General features: G+C 35.0%; 1 protein-coding gene across 11 annotated transcripts in view; it reads right to left on the minus strand.

Moving 5' to 3' along the window:
• EML5 (EMAP like 5) overlaps positions 1–20,140 on the minus strand; it is a 140,203-nt gene that overhangs the window by 18,309 nt on the left and 101,754 nt on the right. For 8 of the 11 annotated variants that reach the window (XR_011432098.1, XR_011432099.1, XR_011432097.1 and 5 more), the window contains exons 26-31: positions 18,439–18,640; positions 17,627–17,753; positions 12,488–12,566; positions 11,113–11,242; positions 8,894–8,992; positions 5,141–5,161 (exon numbers count right to left, since the gene is read on the minus strand). Coding sequence is in view for 3 of the 11 variants with exons in the window: in XM_023628233.2 (XP_023484001.2) it covers positions 5,141–5,161; positions 8,894–8,992; positions 11,113–11,242; positions 12,488–12,566; positions 17,627–17,753; positions 18,439–18,640 (658 nt within the window). In the remaining 8 variants the exon portion in view is untranslated. Of the gene's footprint in view, positions 1–5,140; positions 5,162–8,893; positions 8,993–11,112; positions 11,243–12,487; positions 12,567–17,615; positions 17,754–18,438; positions 18,641–20,140 lie in introns of all 11 variants that reach the window. The other 3 variants (XR_011432100.1, XR_011432101.1, XR_011432102.1) reach the window with 2 other exon arrangements.

A 20,140-nucleotide genomic window follows, 5' to 3' on the forward strand; every position in this document is an offset into this window, starting at 1 on the left:
CAATTTTATTCAGGAATCCACTTCTCCCTCATGTAGTGCAAGCTATTCAGGGGAAAGACACTGCATGCTCAACTGATCTCCCACTCTCCACTCCCCCACCCCTGACATCAGTGATTTAGTTCAGTAACCCAGATTTAAGCCAATCAGCACATGGGATTCCCCTGGTGTCTTCTTAGTACAGGGTTTGGCTCTTGTCTTAAAATGACTCAGGCTAAAAGGAAGTACTTTTAGGTCATGGATTTGAAAAGTGTTTTTACCCACTTTCCCAGTGGATGAAAAAGCAAGGAAGCATGTAACTCCAACTGCTCCTGGAAGTTCTTTTATCACCACCAATGCAGACAGCCTTATGGGTGAAGCCACTGCTGTGGATGGCAGAGAAGAGACGGGAAGTACACGGAGCTCCTGCAGCAGCAAACTCAGACCACCCTCCCTCTTCACTCGTGCGTGCTAATGAATTTCCTTATTTTTCTGTCGTAGAGGGCACACAGTACACTACCAAAGTACACTACTAATGGACAATTGCCTATTGTGACTAATAGTGACCAAGGCCAGAGAGATAGCTCTCTCTCCTTGAATTGCCTTAAAGATCAAAGATGTCAAATTCTTAGCTTCCGAAAGTCTTAGGTGGGCTGAAAAAGCTTCTTCAGAGACAAGATGTTCTCTTAAGCGTCTACTCAAAGCACATCTAAGGTATTCAAATGGTAATTATATCATATCTTTTCTAATACATATATTTACTCTCCCACATTCCAAAGTGACAATTTCAAAAGCTTATCCCCCACCTATTTCACCACCTCCTCACTCAGAGCGGATGAAAGGGAGAAAACAGAAGCCATCAGACAGGAGCTTCCTTCTTTTCCCACCCCTAAACCTACCAGTCTTCTTGCATTTGAACCTACACTCCCGTCATTCCTTATGTCTGTGGATAAATTGCTCCCTGCCCAACTATTTCTCCCAAAGTATTCCCCCATCTCATTTAGCCAGATGCTCAAGCAAAAAATTAACAGTGAGCCTGATTCCTCACTTTCTGTCATACCCCCACATCCAATTCATCAGAAAAGACTGCTGGCTTTACCTTCAAAATATATCCCATATTCATCTAGTTCTCTCCATTTTCACTCCTACCACCCTAGTCTAAAAATGTCTTTCGCCTGGACTACTATAATAGCTTCCTAACTTCCTGATTATTTCTCTTTCCCCTTTACATTCTCAACAGAGGGGAGAGTGATTTCCTCCAAGTATACATTAGACCACATCATTCCCTTGCTGAAAGCTCCCCAATGATGGACCCTGCACTTGCCATGAATCCAAACTCCTTTGCATGACCTGCAAAGCTATGTGTGACTGACTCCTCTCTCTTGCTCTAAGTCCATCTCAGAGACCTTACTCTAGTCACACTGACGTTACTGTTTCTTGATCCAGCTTTAGGGCCTGCACAGGAAAGAGTTAAGGGTTACTGTCATCAGAAGGGCCTGCTAGCTGGGCTAGCCCTTGGCTAGTGTGGCTAAGACTCTGACTTTTGAAATGTTCCCTATGTTGATGAGGTTGTTTTGTCCACCCAGGGCACTGAATACCTGCTATCTTCTGGGAGTACGGTATTACAGTAGCTGTGGCTTTGTGCCTATGTGACCAGCCGCCCAGTAAAGACCCCAGACTCTGAGTCTTATGTGGACTTCCCTGGGCAGAAACACTACACCTGTGTTGCTGCATCTGAACACTGGTGGAGGAAGCAGGTTGTGTGTGACCCCCGGGGGAGTTTGCTGGGGGAAGACAGAAAGCCTTTGCCTAGATCCTCCAGACCCTATCTGACATGTCTTTTTCCCTGGCTGATCACTGTAATAAGCTAGCTCTAACTATCTTGGGGTCCTTTGATTCCTTCTGGTGAATCACTGAATGTGTGGGTGGGTCTTGGGAGTCCCAAAACAGGCCTCAGCCTGGAGCCCCCAGATCATCCCTCGGCTATCATTTTTGGTATCATTAATGGCCTAGCTAAATGTTCCCACCACTGAGTAAACAAACATTTTCTTTCACTGCCATCACCTTGTTTGTTGTTTATATTACACTTATTACCATCTCAGCCCATGTTAGTTTTAAAAATTTACTTATTTATTGCCTGTCTCCCTCTAGAGCAGGAGTCAGAAAATTTTCCTGTAAAGTGTAGATAAAAGGCAAAATTGAAGATACTACGCAGGTACTCGTGTAATGAGAAAAAAATGTCCACAAAATTTTTATTGATAAAACTCACTGAAAATGTTTATAAATACAGATCTACTAATGAGAAGAATGAAATTTTTTTGGGTGGGAGTTAATAATTCACTTTAAGTGGGTTCAAAAATTGATTGCAAATGTTCATCTGCTAATGATGATCTGTAATAATTTTATATATTTCAACTTTGAAAATGTCTCAACATAGATAGGTACTGCCAAATACAAATAACAATCCACAAGCATGTTGATTTTTAACTGAGCATATTAATCACTTGGAAGGCATTTAGAGAATTCTATCAGGGTCGCGTCTTGATATTTGCCTTTCAGCAAGTATTACATTATAGAATAATCACTTTAAACTGAAGGTTAGAGGAAACTTCCTCAACTGTATAGTTAAATAAATTTTTGAAATATGGAAATTTTCTTTGCACTTGCATCAAGATCTGAAAAATGCTGCTGGAACTGTAGTCTGAGCTCAGAAAACATATTTGCTGCAAATTTGTGGGAATGGGCACCTCGATTCCTGTTTTAATTTTTGACAGCATGGGAAGTGTATGATGCAGTTTGGCATTACCTGTGATTCAAATATTAGTTGTCATCAAATGACTTTATTACAGTATAAGTTTCACATATAAGAACTGAAATTGTAACTTCAAGTTGAATTCATTAAGAAACATTATCAAGTCTGCAGCAAAAACTAATTTTCAAAGCCATTCTGTTTTCCATAACAGAGACTGAGGACAGCTATTCTCATTCAGAAAAATTTCAGCCTTGGCTCTGAGCTCCAAAAATTGCAAGCAAACTTTACCACTGCTAAACCACTGAATTGCTGTGGGGATAGGCTGAGTCAGGATATTCACCTTCTCTTTCTAACAGAAATTCATGGAACTGATGATGGTTAAGTCTATGAAAGCAAATGAAGTTAACTGCTGACTCTCAATAACAAAATACTGAGATTCAATAACACACGATAGATTGAAATATTTTCTAGAGATCACCTGCCGATTAATAGCACAATGAATAATCATAGACTTTAAACACCTTAAATTTTCATAAGCTTCGTAAACTTAACTAACCCTTTTGTCTGCTCCACCTCCACACATATTTTTACTACCATCAGTTGTGATACATCTTAATATATTCCATTTCAGGTTGTACTAAATTACTGTTTCCTTAACTTCTTTGAAAATATTATCTTTTGTAGTTGTTCCAAGGAGATTATTTATAGACACTAACTCTTCAGCCACTCAAAAGTCAGCACTGATTCCTGAGATAAACAACTGCCAACATTTGTCCACCAATGAAGAGCCAAGGGAAACCAGTCAAAAGCATTTTTTTTGTCTTGTTTTTAATTGACTATTGATGCTATACCCAATGTCCTCAACTCTTTTAGCAACGGTTTTTCCCAAAAAGCTAATACTCTTAACTAAGTTTATTTTCTCTGGACATGTCAGTAAACAGCTTTTCTTGATTGGCTAACAAATGAAGCATTCAGAAACTTACTTTGGTTCTAGCCTCATTTTATTTTTTATTTTTGTGACGAAATTCTTTTGTGATGATATATTCTATTTTAAACTTTCCAATTTTTCAGATTGTTGCTTTCCTGTGAGTTGGGAATACTGTGATGAAATCTAGGGTGAAAACGTTGACATATACATTGTCTTCTTTTAGCACACCTATAGTGTCATTGCATAATAAACACAATGTTTTACCATCTAATTTGATAACACTATAGTCCATACTTCACTGTGCCTTAAAAGTGTGACATGAAAAGCCCACTTCGTTTCTTCCCCCTTGTTTTGACATGATAGATACATAGTGGTTAAAAAATTAAAAATCTTGTGGTACAGAGATACACATAGCACTTAATATCTGTCAGGTTATAACTGCATCACTGCAATTTGTAGTATGCCAAGGCAGCAGTGCAAATCGATGACAGTGTCATATACAGTCTCTGTTGCAACTATTCAAGTCGGCCATCGTAGCACAAAAGATGCCATAGACAATATGTTAACTGAATGAGCCTGTGTCCAATAAAATTTTATCTATAGATACTGAAATTTGAATTTCATATAATTTTCATGTTTTGTGAAATTTTATTCTTCTTTTGATTTTCTCCAGCTATTTAAATTAGTAAAAACTATACTTAGCTCATGGGCTATAGAAAAACAGATGGTGGGGCAGATTTGGCCCAAGGGCTGTAGTTTGCCAACCCCTGCTCTTGAGTGTAACCAAGAGAGCAAGGACCTCGCTTGTTGGGTTGAACACATTTGTAGTTGAATAGTCAAATCACAAAATCATGCTTTACCCTAGGAGGGGAGGGAAATAGATACAAATCACTGGGAAATGTTTCTTATCAAACTGCCAATTCTTACTAAATTACGTAACTGAAAATTGAGTTGAAAAAACATAGTTATTATAATATCTAAAAACAACTAATAACAGCTTTTCTAAATTCACAAAGTCATGGTCAAAATAAGAATAAAAGTTATTTAAATCTTTAAATGATCTGTTGATCTAATATGTGCAATAACTGGGATGTCATATAAAAATAATAAATTTAAAAAAATTTTTAGCCAATAAAATTTATTGATTCATATTTAAGATTAAGTTTTAATCTCACCTCCACTCTTAAGAATTATAGGATACTGGCAAGTTAATACCTACCATGAAGAATTCTTGTGATGACTAAATAGGCAATACATGTAAAGTACTTACCACGGTGCTAGGCACTCTAAAAAGGTCAAAAAATATTAGCTTCTTTAAAAACACTATTATTATTATTGCGGATTGGGCTCAGTATCATGCCATTAAAATGATGCATTTATTCTTCATTAAAAAAAATGTAAAATAGGTTCCATATCTTATTACTCTATAAAAATTTGAGCTTCATTATTAAACAATATAACAGAAAATGATAAATTTTCCTTACCTGACATATCTGCTGAATCACCTATAATGGAAAAGTAGCAGAAAAATAATTATCCATAAATACTAAAAGTAAAATTTGTAAAAACTCAATTATAAAACAATAATTTTTAAATAATTTAGATAATAAAGTATCATATATAAAATTTATTTTATTACATGAAATTGGATAAACTGTTTCTAAGTGAAGTCACTAATACATTTTAACATTCTACATATCTGAACTTTCAATCTTTGGATCAATATTTTATTTTCTTAGTTTTCAATGAGTTACATGAAATTTTAACAACTTTTAAAATAATATTGATATGGTTTAAATTGATGTGACCACTATTTTGGTTACAAAGTGAACTGTTAATAGACCCTTTAGAGTTTAAATGTTTCTCTACTTGCAGGAAAGAATTAGATCTAAACTTTCTGAGAGAAATGATGGCAAAAATTACCATATAACTCAAGAAAGAAAAAGTTCTTAATTCAGGCCATAAATTAACCACTTTTTAAGTTTTTTTAACTAAATATTTTCTGTATGATTAAAAGATCACCAAGAAAGAAAGCACGAGAGCCTATGCTCCTTATATTTGTGTGGAAATACCTCATTAGCCAAAATTTTAAGTCTTTAGAAAGAAAGGAAGGAGTAAACATTGAGGAATCCTTTCAAGATAGATGGTCATACTTTGCTTTGGTAGAGCCTTATAGCCCTAGGAAATAATGATTTCAAGGACATATTGATAACATAGGCCCATAGTGTTCTGACCAGGAATATGGGAGAAAAGAGAGGAAAGTACTTGATTCTGCTGAGCAGACCACTCAGGAAATACCACTTTTAGTTCTGAACATGCTCTGATAACAACCAAATGGTGAGAAGACTGGAAACTATGCCACATGAAGGATGGCTGAAAGACTGAGGGTTTTTGGTTTGAAGAACAGGCTTGTCCCTGCATATCTGCAGGGCCTGGGACAACAGTACAAATAAAGACCTAAATGTCATAGGCCTAAATATTTTAAAGTTATCAATCAAGATAAGATTATTAAATTAAATACATTCCATCCTCCTATCTTGACAAATACACCCCTGTAATAACCTGGAAGGCATGGTTCAAATTCAGAACTGCTTAGAGTTTTGGGCAGCATGATATAACCTTATACCACTCCCAGCTTTATCCCACACCACAAGGAGCCATGGAAGCTCATGTGTGGTTATTCCAGGCTGCAGATCAAAACTCCATCATCACCAACCCAATGAACAGCTAACCCTTGGCCATTTCTCAAGAGTACCCATATTGGTTATTCAATCTATCATTAGGAGCATGGACTCAGAGAAGAGGCTCAAGCAGGTCCAGATGTAGGTTTAGGACTATTTGACAGAGAATTCTGGGATTTCAGATATGCAAAGCATGGTCCAGTGGGGAGGAAGGTTCCCCCATGGAAAGCAATCCCTTTGCTCTCAAGTACTCTTTGTCTCATGGAATGTAGTTGGAGGATGTCCAAGTGGGCCTTCTAAAAGGGAAGTAGTAGATTAGACTCAGGGAGAATATGATAGTTCTCTCCAAATACTGGAAGATAATGTCATGGGGATAAGTGATTAGCTGTTCTAGGTGCCCCAAGAATGAGGATCAATGACTTGCAATTAAAGAGAGATCAATTTCTGTTCTATATGAATAAGCACTTTATAACAGAGCTTCCTAAGGAGAAGTTAGACTATTTTGTCAGGCATTAGGTGACGACAGGGTTTAGGCATATGTAAGAGGCCCTTAATCAGAGATGTTATACAGAAGATTCAAACGTCTAACGATAAACTAGATAAAATGATATATTTGGCTCTGAGATTCCAAGATTCTAGACAAGAAAAAATAAAAGTCTGAACATAACTGACTAAAATACCACAAAAGCAAATATTTCAATTCCTCTATAATCGGTATGATTTTTAACAGAGAAACATAAATATTTTAGGCAGTGTTTCGTGCTTTGCAGGTATTTCACAAACTTGACAGGCAAAGTAACTACTGATTCAATTCTCTTTAGGTTCAGAAGAGAAAAAGTCCCTCACTCTTTGGTCTTCTCTTGAGTCTTACACTTAACTAGTCATCAGCGAAGAATTTTCGTTATCTGTTTTCTGGAAGGGTACAAGTGGGGCAAGGCAGGGGGTAAAAACAGGGTCTAAAATTCACCTCTGCAGTGCTGCACTTTGACTTGGAAGGAAAGAGAGGGGAGATAATTAGCCACTCCACATTCCCTACGGTGTTGCCTTTCAAAATAAAAAGAATACATACATCAAATCATTATGTTGTACATCTGAAACTAATATAGTGTTATATGTCAATTATATTTCAATACAAAAAGTAAGGAAGTGGAGAAGAGGGTCAAATTTCATAAAATATTTGTGACCACAACATTTCTTAATCAAAAGAGAAAACTACAGCACTAATACGTTAAACAAACTTGCTTAGCAGAGGAGCAGAAGGGTAAGGAGAAGGAGCAAAGTTGGGAAACGAAAAAACCATACCTTCTAGAATTCTATTCACAGAATGTAAATTCCATTAACATAAAGACTTTGTCTTTTTTTTGTAAGCTGCTTGTATCCCCAGCACCTAGAACAATACTTCATAAAGGGTAAGTGCTCAATAAGTTTGCTGAATAAATAAATGCATTCAAAAATTCACTGAGCAATAACTATATGCCAAGAGGCACTGAACTTGGTGCTTTGTGACCAAAATGATAACATGGTCTCTCTTTCCTCATGCAGAGTGAAAATAAGATTTCAATTTCAAAAAGCTTAGCACAGAAAGGGCCTAGACCTAGGTATTTATCTTCAAAGATCAGAGTATACTGTAGATAAAGGGTGAAGTATAGTAGAAAGCTTTACAGATAGGAAGAATACAAGAGCCTTTGTGGCTAAGTGGGAAATAAGCAACCCAGAGAACAAGTTCCTAACTGATCAATTTAGTACTTATATGAAAAATGAAGATATTATAAGCATAAATTACGTTATTCAAGAAGAAAAAGACATCTGGAAAGCTGGCTTAGCAATTGAGGCTCACTGAGATTCAAGAAACCCAACGATTCCAATCATTTTTACAAACTGCCCCAGAGTTGTGAAGGTTCGACTGACCAACTCTCTTACGCATTATTCATCGTGCTCACTGATTGGCAGATATGCTCTAAATAGACCTGCTATCCTCTCATCATTTTGCTTGCAGACTTATAGCCTTTGTTTGAGTTTTTTATAGAGTTAAAAGAAGACAGCAAGACAGGTGATTTCAAAACAGTTGGCAAATTAGACCAACGCCAAAGAAAAGAAAAAGGCAGAAGGGACTTACTACCATGGAACAGACTTGGCTTCCTTCTTTCTAGCCTAACCCCTGCTGGAGCAAATAATGTTCTACCTCTCTCAGTCTAGTTACTTTCTGGTCCCCCTTGTTTACCGTTTTCTCCTCAAATTCTTCCTTCTTGCTTTACATCTATCAAATTAAGCCTTTTTGGTGATCAGAAATTTCTACTAAAGGACTAAATCCAACTATTTCAACCACTATAAAAGAGATTACTCAATTCTAAACTATCTGAACCAACTCAGATAATCACCAAAGTGAAAGAAAGTTACCTGGAAGCAAATAATATGGTAAAACCGGGTGTGTGCTTTATGTACAAAACACATTTTGAAAAATACATAAATACATTTTATTTTTTTCCCCAGGATACTGAATTAATGTAAACAAGACTATTGGTTAAAACAGTTTCTTTTTAAAATATAGAAACATACCTACTTGGCCAGTTGCTACTATGTTGATAAATCTGGGGTGCTGATTTACAGTGAGGCATAGAATATCATCATTATGTTCCTGATAAAAACTCTGAGCCCCTATAAAAAAGAATTTGAGAATTAAATTTGAAAACTTTTAAGGTATAACCATCAAATGCACTTATCCAGAGCAATAAACGACTCTGTTTAACTTATTTAATACATATTTTTTGAGCACTTAATATGTGCATATCAGCATAAGGATGAAAAAAATAACTCAAATCTTTAAAGGGATAGAGCCCTGAAACACATAAACCATGGATTACAAAGCTAAAGACATCAAGTGCCACATTAAAGATCAAAATGCTATGGGACTTCATAGCAGAAAAGGTCTTCTTATCATGAGTATATGGCACTCCTGCACTGACATGACAGATTTTGTAAATGTGAAGATGGGTGGGGAGGGATGTTCCAGGTAGAGGAATACTTTAAGGAAAAGTACAAGGGTACAAAGGCAGTAAAGTATTGGTATGCATATAAATGGCTCATTTGGCTAAAATATAAGGTCATGAAGAAGAAAAGTGAGAAATATGGTTGGAAAGGCATTTGGAACTAGAATTAAAGAGTATTTTGAATGCTAGTCTATTAAATTTCACATTTATTCTGTCTCAGTGGGGAGGTACTGAAGAATTTTAATCAAAGAAGTAACGTGATTCATCTAGTAGCAGTGACAGTGAAGAGACCTTAGCAGACTATGACCATGCAAGAGGTAATAAAGGTGGTCTTGTGCCAGTAAAACACAGAGGTGGGAAATGAGGTCATGATGGTAGGCTGGATCCAGATTATAGAGGGCCATCAATCAATACTAGGTCCTCCAAAAAAGCAAAACAAAACAAATTTAACAATGACATTTAACAGACTTAATATTACTTTAAAACTTCTTCTCAAAGTGAAAGGCGCTTTATATTTTCCAGGGCTGAGAGTTCAGTTACAGGAACAAACAAGCAATTATACAAGCTGCTGGCTAAATCAGTAGATCAGACTGTAGTAGATCAAGACTTCCTACACTGTGAACATAGCAATGTATCCCCATACTGGTGAGAGCCAAATAATCAGAACTGGGGCAAATGCCTAGTCTTCCCTCTGTCCCCATCTCTGCAACCGATCATTAGAAAGGTGATTAATTAGAAATCAGAAAATTAAAAATAAAGAAAATTACAAGTATAAACATGAAACTGCATTTACACATTCATTCCTTTCCAGCTTGTCCTTTCTTATTCTCTCTAAAGAATACAGGAACCCTCAATTAAAGAAGATTTTCTCTCTAAGTAGTATTTTTTTAAATGACACAAATTGTTAAATGGAAAATCACCACTGATTTCTGTGTGATCTTGGTGAATCCTTTTCTTTAGGAAATCAAAACAGAAAGATCATATTAATGATTAATATTAACCAGGTGTGGGAGACCATGACTCACATAATCCACTCTTTACCTATTCAGAGTGAAGCTGTCAGAGAAAAAGTCAAAAATGTTTGGACTAGATGATCTCTATTTTTACTTCCAATTTTCAAACTTTACGAAATTTAGAATTACATGTAATAAAACAGAATTCAAAATTAAATACTGAGTGTCACTAGTACGATTATCACATCATTGGTCATCGAATGATGCTAAGAGAACTTTATTTGCTTTCAAACAATCCAATCAATTAAATAAACATCAGAAGTACCTTCTCACCTTCTTGAATCAAACAAGGTATCAGGAGTAGGGCCACAGGCAAGCAGCTTGCTTAACTAACTTCCTTGGCTTTCCAAGGCCTCAGAAAGAACACTGGCCACCTCACTCCCACCCCATAGCAATCACTCACCCAACAAGCTAAAGTCACTAACTCTCTGAGACAACCATCCGACCATCCATTTTCATGTTAAGGTAATGGGGAAATAGAATGAAGTTACAAATATTTAACTATAAAACATGGCTTCAACATACAGGAAACTGTCACTTCTAATATAGACCTCTGAGCACTCTACATTGTGAAATCCTTTTTTGCTGTCTTATACTCTCAAGACCGTAAATTTGGTTACTTGAAATATTACTAGAAAGTTATACAGTATGAAATATTTATATTCTAGACTCATGCACTTTAATTATTTATAGTTTTAACAAAGAATTTTAAGATGCTAACTAAAAAATTCTAAACTGAAAAAAAAGTAGAGGACAGAGAAGCAGAGTTTCCTACCTGTAGCAACATTGTGCAGAATTCCAACAGATGCAGCGTGATAAATTATATCATCACCATCATTTAAATAGTGAACATTATTCCTACAGTCTCTGCCTCGATAGCCAAAAACAAGCTCCAACACAAGATCCTATAACAATGATAAAACCATTATCCAATTCCTCATGTCCAAATGTTCACCATTATTTTGTTGTATACAGTACTGGTGTCTTTAGTCAAAACAGAGCATGTTTTTTTCATGTTTTACAAACTTCAAACACAAAATTAAGCTAGACATACTTCTCTACATAACCTGTTCTGGGCAGCTGAAACACACATTCCATACTTCTCTGCATAAAGTTATAAAAATGAAAAGGGATTCACAACCTGATCTCATTCCAAGAATTTCAGTTCTTATGATTTCACATGTTAAACACCAAGATCCTTCTTGTGCCCAAAAGAAGATTTTGATTTATGTTAACTGTTAATCAAAATATCTGATCTGCAAACATAACTCAGGATAAATTATGTCCAAGTGATATACTTGTAAGGATCCAAACAGTACATCAGTATCAGTGCAGAAAACTAAGCACATTCTCTCTGAAAACTCATGCCAAAGTTCTAGCAGGTAATTCTGCTACTGAAAGTGTCCATTTTCATTGTCCTTTTGAAGCTGAGTTGGCAGGGGTGAGGGAGTACAACCACCACCCTCCCACAGCCTTAAGCCCTTTTTAAAAAAAAATTATTTCACTGAGGTCACAGTGGTTTATAAGATTGTGTAAATTTCAGATGTACGTTATTATATTTCAGCTTCGTACAGACCGCATTGTGTTCACCACCAATAGTCGAGTTTTCGACCTGAATTTAGCACAGTTTGTTTGTTGCTGCTGATACTGGGATTGTGAAATGCCTGGGAGAACGTTCCTTCTTGCCCAATTATTGTGGAAGGTGTCTTTGGTTGGAAGCAGGGCCTTCTCTGAACCCTACAGTGAATACATCACATAGGATAAAAGTTTCTGATTTGATATAAGTCTTTAACTTACAAATTCAAACCACTAAGTATAAGACACTTCCAAGGTACCTATGCTTCTATAAACCATAGATCATTCACACATAGTTAGATTTAGAAGTTCTCTGAGATACAGTTCAATTCAAGGTACTATTCCTAGAAAACTAACAGAAAGACTAATAAAAATTATTTTTAAAAAACAGGATATCAATCCAAAACTCAGACTTGACAATTCAGCAATTTTTACAACCAACCAAAGAAGATCTTCAATAAGTTTATTTTCATAAAAACTAATGACAAGATTTGCGTGTTTTACAAAAAGGAACCGAATGAACTCTGGGTACATTTCAAAACATAAGTTAACACTGGGGAGTGGACTTTCCTCACCTCTATAGGTCTCTTTTTCTTGCCGACATTGTTTGTCTGGAGTTTCTCTGGCTGTGGCGGAGCCCTGCTCACGGGGGGCCTGAAACAGGGAAGTGCGAATGAAGAAAGGCATCCAGTGCTGGGTGCCTGCACTGAGCCTCCCTTGCCTGCCCTCCAGAGAGGGATGTCTGACACACCTTCATAAAAATGAACCCAATCTGTGTTCCTCACTAGACCATGCCTCTATATCTTGAAATCTTCTAAAGCAAGAAGGTGGAAAGAAAATAGTAGAACTCTTTTCATTTTACTTTGAATTTCTTTGGTGTATGTTGCACAGTGTAAATCATATAATAGCACATTGTAATTTTTATAAAGATAATTTATACAAGATATATTATTGCTTAAAATTATACAACTTGTAAAATTATACAAGTTAAATGGATAAAGTTTTAGTAAACCAGTTACTTCTGTTGTATGAATCCAATAATTAAGATGCTACTCATTTCAGGGATACTGATTTCAAAGGAGAAAAATGTGGAAAATGTGAATAGAGGTAAAGAACACCAAGTAACACACCTCATTAGTGGTAAATATGAAAGATGACAAAAATACAAAGTTAGGCCTCATAAAGCATAGCAAAGAGAAAGGATTACCTGGAACCTCTTTTCAGCAGCAGATAAAAAAGGGAAAAGATTACAATATAAATTTGAATTTAAAACACTAGTAAAATACTTCCTGTAATAAAATATTTTCACAAGTTTAATGCCGATAAACTATATCGCATATATTAAATACCTATTGTTTTTACTTAATATACCATATAACAAAAGGCTGAAGTTACTCCATTAATGGCAGGGAAATAAGAAACAACAAGGTGAAAAAGAAAAATAAATGCAAATTCAATATATTCTATGTCGTAAACATTAAAGCTTGCCATTCTTAGTTTTCTACAGTGCAATCTGAATTTCAAACAAAATATTTAAGCTGATCTTTGTTTTTAAGAAAGGGCAGTAAAATGTTGACAACTAACTTAAAACGCTGGTAGCACTGGAGCTGCTATTCAGGAAACTGTCCAAAGAGCCTAAGCTCCCTCCCTCACGCCCCCCAAAGCCCCCACCCCCTGTGACCCAAGACTTGTTTCCCAGTCAGCCAGTCCAACCAAGTAGGCAGAGGGAGTCACTCAGGACCATGCTGGATTTGGGATTTTGCTAGCAAAGGAAGTAACTTCTTTTAAAAAAAATTCCCCTAAATAACATAATGATCGAAACAGAATAGGAAGGGATCACAAAAGTCATCTCATCCATCTCCCCACTGAAACCAGGAATCCTCTTTCCATGTCTAGAATATCCCTTTAGAGCACCAGTGACAAGCAGTCATCTCAGCTCTGCAGGAGCACTGCTTGTGACAGGGAGGTAACGTCTCCGTAAAAGTCGTTCACACCCAAGACAGCAATTCCACCTCCACTTAGCTTTCTTCTTTTTGAAACAAGTGATTCCCAAAGCAGCGAATTACTCTTTATGTGAAGTGGCCTCTAGAACCTCCCTCATCCTGTGTCTCTTTCTAGACCACTGTAAACTGTCAGTGTTGCTTTAAAATGCAGAGACCAGTCTTGAATAAGCTACTCCTGATCTGAGGCGAGATCTGAATGTTTTATTTCTGTTAAAACAGTATAAGACTGTGTGGGCCTTTTTGGAAGTCACATCACACTCTAGACTCACATCTTTGCACACATCATCCCCTGCTTAAAATAGATAATGGATTCCTGCTGTCTGCCAAAGAAATTAAGGAGTGCCTAATATTGGAGTTTCTGCACAATCTGGTCTCAAATCTACTTTTTTCATCCTTATCTTCCAGCATTTTCCTAATGGTACCTTTTTTACTTCTAAAATAGACTAGCTTTTTCCACACTGTCCTGTTTCAGAAACTATCTGAAGACATTTTCATCTCACTAAAGAGGCTATGAAAGTACCCCCAAAGAGTCCTTTCATGCACATATCATTTTACTAAACATACAAATACCATCATTGCCCTATGTTCATGTTTTTAAATTAACGAATATATTAAAGATGCATTGAATGAAGCTAACAAGTTTATAAACAAAAAATTTTCACTGATAAATATGTGTGGTTAACAGTTTGTTTTTATGAGCCTCTGAAGCTTAAAGAAAAACTAAAACTATCTAGAGTATAGGAGTTTGTAAAAAGTCACTTGTAAAACCAATGATCATAAGGAAGACCCTCATAACACCACCCACATATTGTATTAATAAATGCAACGCTCTTGTAGGATTTTTCCTATTTTATTTTCTGGTTCTTTCTCAATAAATATAGTTCAATGTTTTATAGGGGGGAAAAATCAATACCTTAAAATACTATAAAGACCAAAAGAGAAGAGTAAATTTTTGAGTAAAATATTTTCTTCAATAAAATACTTACCTTACTACCCCCTGCCTTTGAAATGAGCAAGAGGAAAAAAGGAAACATACATGAAAATTGACGATGAATAAAATGTAGCAGTTCCATAAACAGAATAAAGGCAACATGTTAACAGAATTCTAAGGAAATACAAAAATGCCTAAATTTTATGTCACATTGTTTTGAATATTTTTATTCAAAAATATTGGAAATTTGATTGACAATTAACTATTTTAAATATATAAGATTTGCTACAAAAATACATATAGAAAACAAAATTATTAAAGTCATTTATGAAAAAAGACACTACAAAACTATCAGCCAAGTACAGTAGTTGTCAAACTGCCATCAGAAACATTTTCTTTTTAAGTGGATCAGATATTTGACAAATATTTGTTTTAACTGCCTACAAAGTGTTTTGTTTAATATTTGATGACAATATATTTTATTTGAAATATGAAAACAATTATTTATACACACCATTTTATCTCCTCACAAATATATTCAAAGTTGGTAAAAAGAAATATCTCTTCTTTTTTTTTATCTCCTTCGATTGTTTCATTTTATGAAAATGAAGACTCCCAACTATGAACCACATTAATAAATTCTTGTGCCTCGGCATTTTCAGAAAAATATAGTATAGGTGAATCGTAAAATAATTTGAGAACAAAATGCAAAATAATTTCAAAAGTAATTTTGAAAAAGGTATAAAAAATGCAAGCTAACAGCACAGATTACAATTATGACAGTGTTAATTATTCTCTGTCAGCAGTAAAATATTTCCATCTATCATAATTTGGGTCACTTCAGCAATGAGAAGGAAATTTAACATGGCTTCAGATTAAAATTAGGTCACTTTTTCTGATATATCAAATTTATCTGATAAATGATAATACTTTTCTTAAAAAAATAATAAATGAAAAAGATTTATGGGAATGTCCAGGGTTCCTTCTTCCCTACGGTATAGATATAATTTCCTTTAAGTTTAATATTAAGCACTATATTGCAAATATTCTATTAGAAACATCTATATTTGCATACTTAAATGTATTACCCTAACCAATAAATACACAGGTAATGTTCATTACTTGGTGAATATTTAACTTCAGAAAGTGTTTCTGTATTAACCAGGGTATCTCCTCAGGTTACTCTGTATTTCCATTCCAAGGGAGGGATGTCACTGGTGAAGATCTAACATTTAAACTCTTTATATGCATTATTTCATTTAAACCTTGAAATACTCTATAAGTTAAGGATTATCAGGTTCATTTTACCTCTCAGAAAACTGAGGCTGAGAGAGAATGGATAGTTTTTCAAGGTCACACAAATGGTAAATGATACAGATGAATATTTTAACCCATTTATCTGAATCCAAAAACCATGCCCTTTGCATTGTATGATATCGCCTCCTACCAAGTCACTTCAACCTTGAATCCTGTACAAGTATTTAGATTATAGTATGGTTAGCTTTCTTAAAACTTACCTTTAATTTAATATTTTGCCTCTTTATACATGACGGCAAAATTGATTACTACTCTCTATCCCTTTCTGTAAGGTGACCGTCTATTGCTATTGTCTGAGGTGTATCCTCAGCAAATCGGGCACCTGGAAGAAGAGCTGTGGAGACATCGCGACCTCAACATTCCACCTAGAACTTTCCTGGGAACTCTGGGGTAGTCAATTCTAGAGAGTCTCTAGCTCTCCCGTTCTCCACCACCAACATGCCTCTCACCATTCCAACTTCATCCTTTTCCCTAAATCTTAAACCCAGACGTGCAAACCCAAATCCGTCTGCCAATGCCTTCTTGTGATACCACTTCTATCTAGCTGAGCACCAGTGGTCTTTGGCACCACCCTCACCAACTATAACACTCAGTTGAATTTTCCACAAATTCTGTTCAATGCGAATGAATTTGCTTTCTTTTTTAAATTCTCCCTCAAATACTCCTACTAACTTATCATAATAAAGCTTTTCTCATCACAGCTTTCTACAGAAGAGGTCACTGCTGTTTTCTCCTCCCACTCCCTCTTTGTTCCTCACTGTTGTTTCTAGATAATTTTTTCTTTATCATTTCTTAAAACCTCTTTGCTTCTAAAACTTATGCCATTCACTGATCCATATGCCTCTTTATTGTTTTCTATCTTCCCTAATGATTTTAAAAGCATGAGGTTCACAATTTCTCTCTTGATCCGTCACCTAGTTCAGAGACTTTATTAAAATATCTTTCCTCATAAAATAGCTGTATATGTGTCCTTATTTTTGACTTACTGATTCTAGACAAAGACCAATAATTCCCATTAGACAAGCTATACTTCAACTTGCCTTTTTGGAAAGTTTTTGAAATTATGATTTTCTATCCTTGATTAAAGGCACATGGATAGAGAAGCCTTCTCAAAATTTAATCATATCTCTGTTCATGTGCTTCCTAAAAGGAACTTGGTATTAGATTCAATTTTTATTATCTCCTCCAACCCCATCACATATATTTATAAAAGTTAGCAAATAACATTCCTTTAATCATACAGACTTTATACATAGCACCATTCTCTCAACTACTTGTAAAAGACTGCATCACCACCAAAAAGCAATTAAGGACAAACTTGTTTTCTAAGAGATGCTGGGAACTGTACAACGCAAGAGTACCACTCTTTCTTAGTTTTCACAGAAATTTATTCAGTTAAGCAATAAATTCAATTTTTAACACCAAGATCTTTTTCTTCATCTAGTTTTAAACTTGATTGTTACCTCTCATCAACTGAGGGTTCTTTTTGTTGCAAATGAGGCTTGATTCCAAACATTGGGCGAATATTTGTTGATAAGGCTCTGATGGTGTAACTGATTTCATTCTCCCTTGTAACATCACTGTCATAGCCTACCATCAAAATATAAGAATTATTCTCTAAGTAATAACTTAAGACACCAAGTATGATTTTATAATTTGAATACAAGGACTTCAACAATATGAAATGTTAAATAAATTGTCACAGCCAAATTATGAAATAATATACAACCAGTAAAAATGATGTAGAAGAATATTTAATGATATGTAACAATGTTTTCAAAGTATTTCTAAGTGATAATGGCAGGCTACAAAAAGTAAGTCAATATGACACCATTTTTGTTAAAAAAATTGTGCATATAAATGTGCATACCCTTATTGATATACCCCAAAATGTTAATAGAGGTTACCTCTGAGTGGTCAAATTATGGATGCTATGTTTATTTTTCATTGCAAAATGTATTTTCTATGAGCTGGTATTACTGGTATATTAGGGAAAAAAATTATTTTAAAATATGAGGTTAGATATCATAAAATTTATTTTAACAGTACTTAAGTTATGATTATCTTACATTTGTAGATGAAGAATATCTAAGTCATCAATACATGCCAGCCTGTTATTCTTGAGTCAAAAGACCAATTTTGGTGTTAAATAAACCAAAAAGACTAAAAATGCAATTATTCAAACATTATTATTGCTTAACTTCTACAGTTTAAATCAGTTGTGCTAAATTTTTTCTACGTTTTTGTTAAAATAAAATATTTTAAAACCACATACCCCCATCTTCTTCAGAATCTATATCAGATTCTTCACTATCACAAGGCCTTTTTTCTCGATAGCCCTCCATTTCATTTGTCCAAACCATTAAAGACATATCTGCACCTCCTAAGGTAACCAACATGCTGTCATCATAAGTCCAGCGAACATTTGTGACATGTGTACTATGGGCCACATACCTCTTAAACTTTCCAAATTTTCCCTAAAGATAAAAAAAATTCAAACAGTCTTTCTGAGAAATTTCATTACTTGAAAACTGTGAGTTATAATTTTGAATTTGTTTCTTAATATATGATTAGAAATTAATCATTACAAATGCAACTTATAAAAAAAAGTGAGAAAATACTGAAAGTCACTAGAATAAAAAATAACGATTCCCAAGCCTGGTGAGAAATGGATAAAACTAGTAGTTTCACACACTGCTAGTACCATGGACAACTTCTTTTGGAAATCAACTTGGTATTTTTCATTAAAAGCACAAAAGTGTTCTGACCTTTGACTCACCAATCCCCTTTCTAGAGATCTACGCTAAAAAATGCTATGTGTGCAAAAAATATTTACCACAGTATCTACTTATAGCAGTGAAAAACTTTAAACACCTTAAATGTTCAATAAAGTTGTAGTTAATTACAGTGTACATCTATGGAATAGTACCTATCTATTACAAAAAATGGCTACTGTTGTTGGAAATAGACAAAATAACTTAGAAAGTCAGAATATAAATGCCTATGCACAGCATGGCCATGTTAACAAAAGTAATTATCAACCATTTTGGTATATACCCATGAAAATATGTTTTATCGTAATTCATTAGTGTTTCTGTTTATAAGTGCTACATATGGGAATGCATTTTTCTTTTAAATATCAAGAAAAATCCACATTATAGATACTGGCAACTTTTAAATCTAGAACATTAGCATTATCAAGTTACGTAAGTAAATCTCAGATCAATGTATCATAAGCAGGTTTTAGATGGACATCTTTTCAAGAGTGTTAAAATGAGGAATGCCTTAAATATATGAAATATAGGGATAGCTAAATCAGTGAATTCTCTGGGAATGAAGATTCAATAAAAGTTAGCTGAAATAGGAGGAGGATCTGTCAACAAAACACTGCAAGAAGGTAGCTTCCCTAAGATTTTGCGGTTCTTGCTACAGTAAGGTGAAGAAGGAATCTGTAGCTCAATACCCTAGAGTCTATTCTTAGGGCATCTCTACCATCAGAATGCTAGAAGTGAAGTTTCTGACGAATAAGTGTTTTATTGGAACACATTCTTATCAACTAAAGTTCTACCATTTAAGTGTACCTAAAATAGGGATCTGCGAAATATTTTCTTGTGCATTTGAGTTTGCTATATGAGTTTTTAAACTTGCATTTTCATTTCAATGCTGAGCTTAGAATATGAATATGAGCAGTTACTTGAGACCATCATGAACTGAATATCATAATATGATTTCAATGCTCTATTTCCAATTTATGTTTATGTTCATGTTGGTGCCACATTATAACATATATCTGAATTTGTGACAATTAAGAAATAAATGCATCTGGACTTGATAACGTGAATTTCATTTTTGTGCTAAGTGAAAGCCTGATGTTTCCCAGTAGTCTGAATAGAGGAAAGCAAGAAGAGAACTGAGTAATCACACAGTGGCAGAGGCATGTAGTACTCCAAAGAATCTGGACAGTTTGGTTTTAGCAA

The sequence above is a fragment of the Equus caballus genome, chromosome 24 (genome assembly GCF_041296265.1).
Source record: "Equus caballus isolate H_3958 breed thoroughbred chromosome 24, TB-T2T, whole genome shotgun sequence".
NCBI lineage: Eukaryota > Metazoa > Chordata > Mammalia > Perissodactyla > Equidae > Equus > Equus caballus.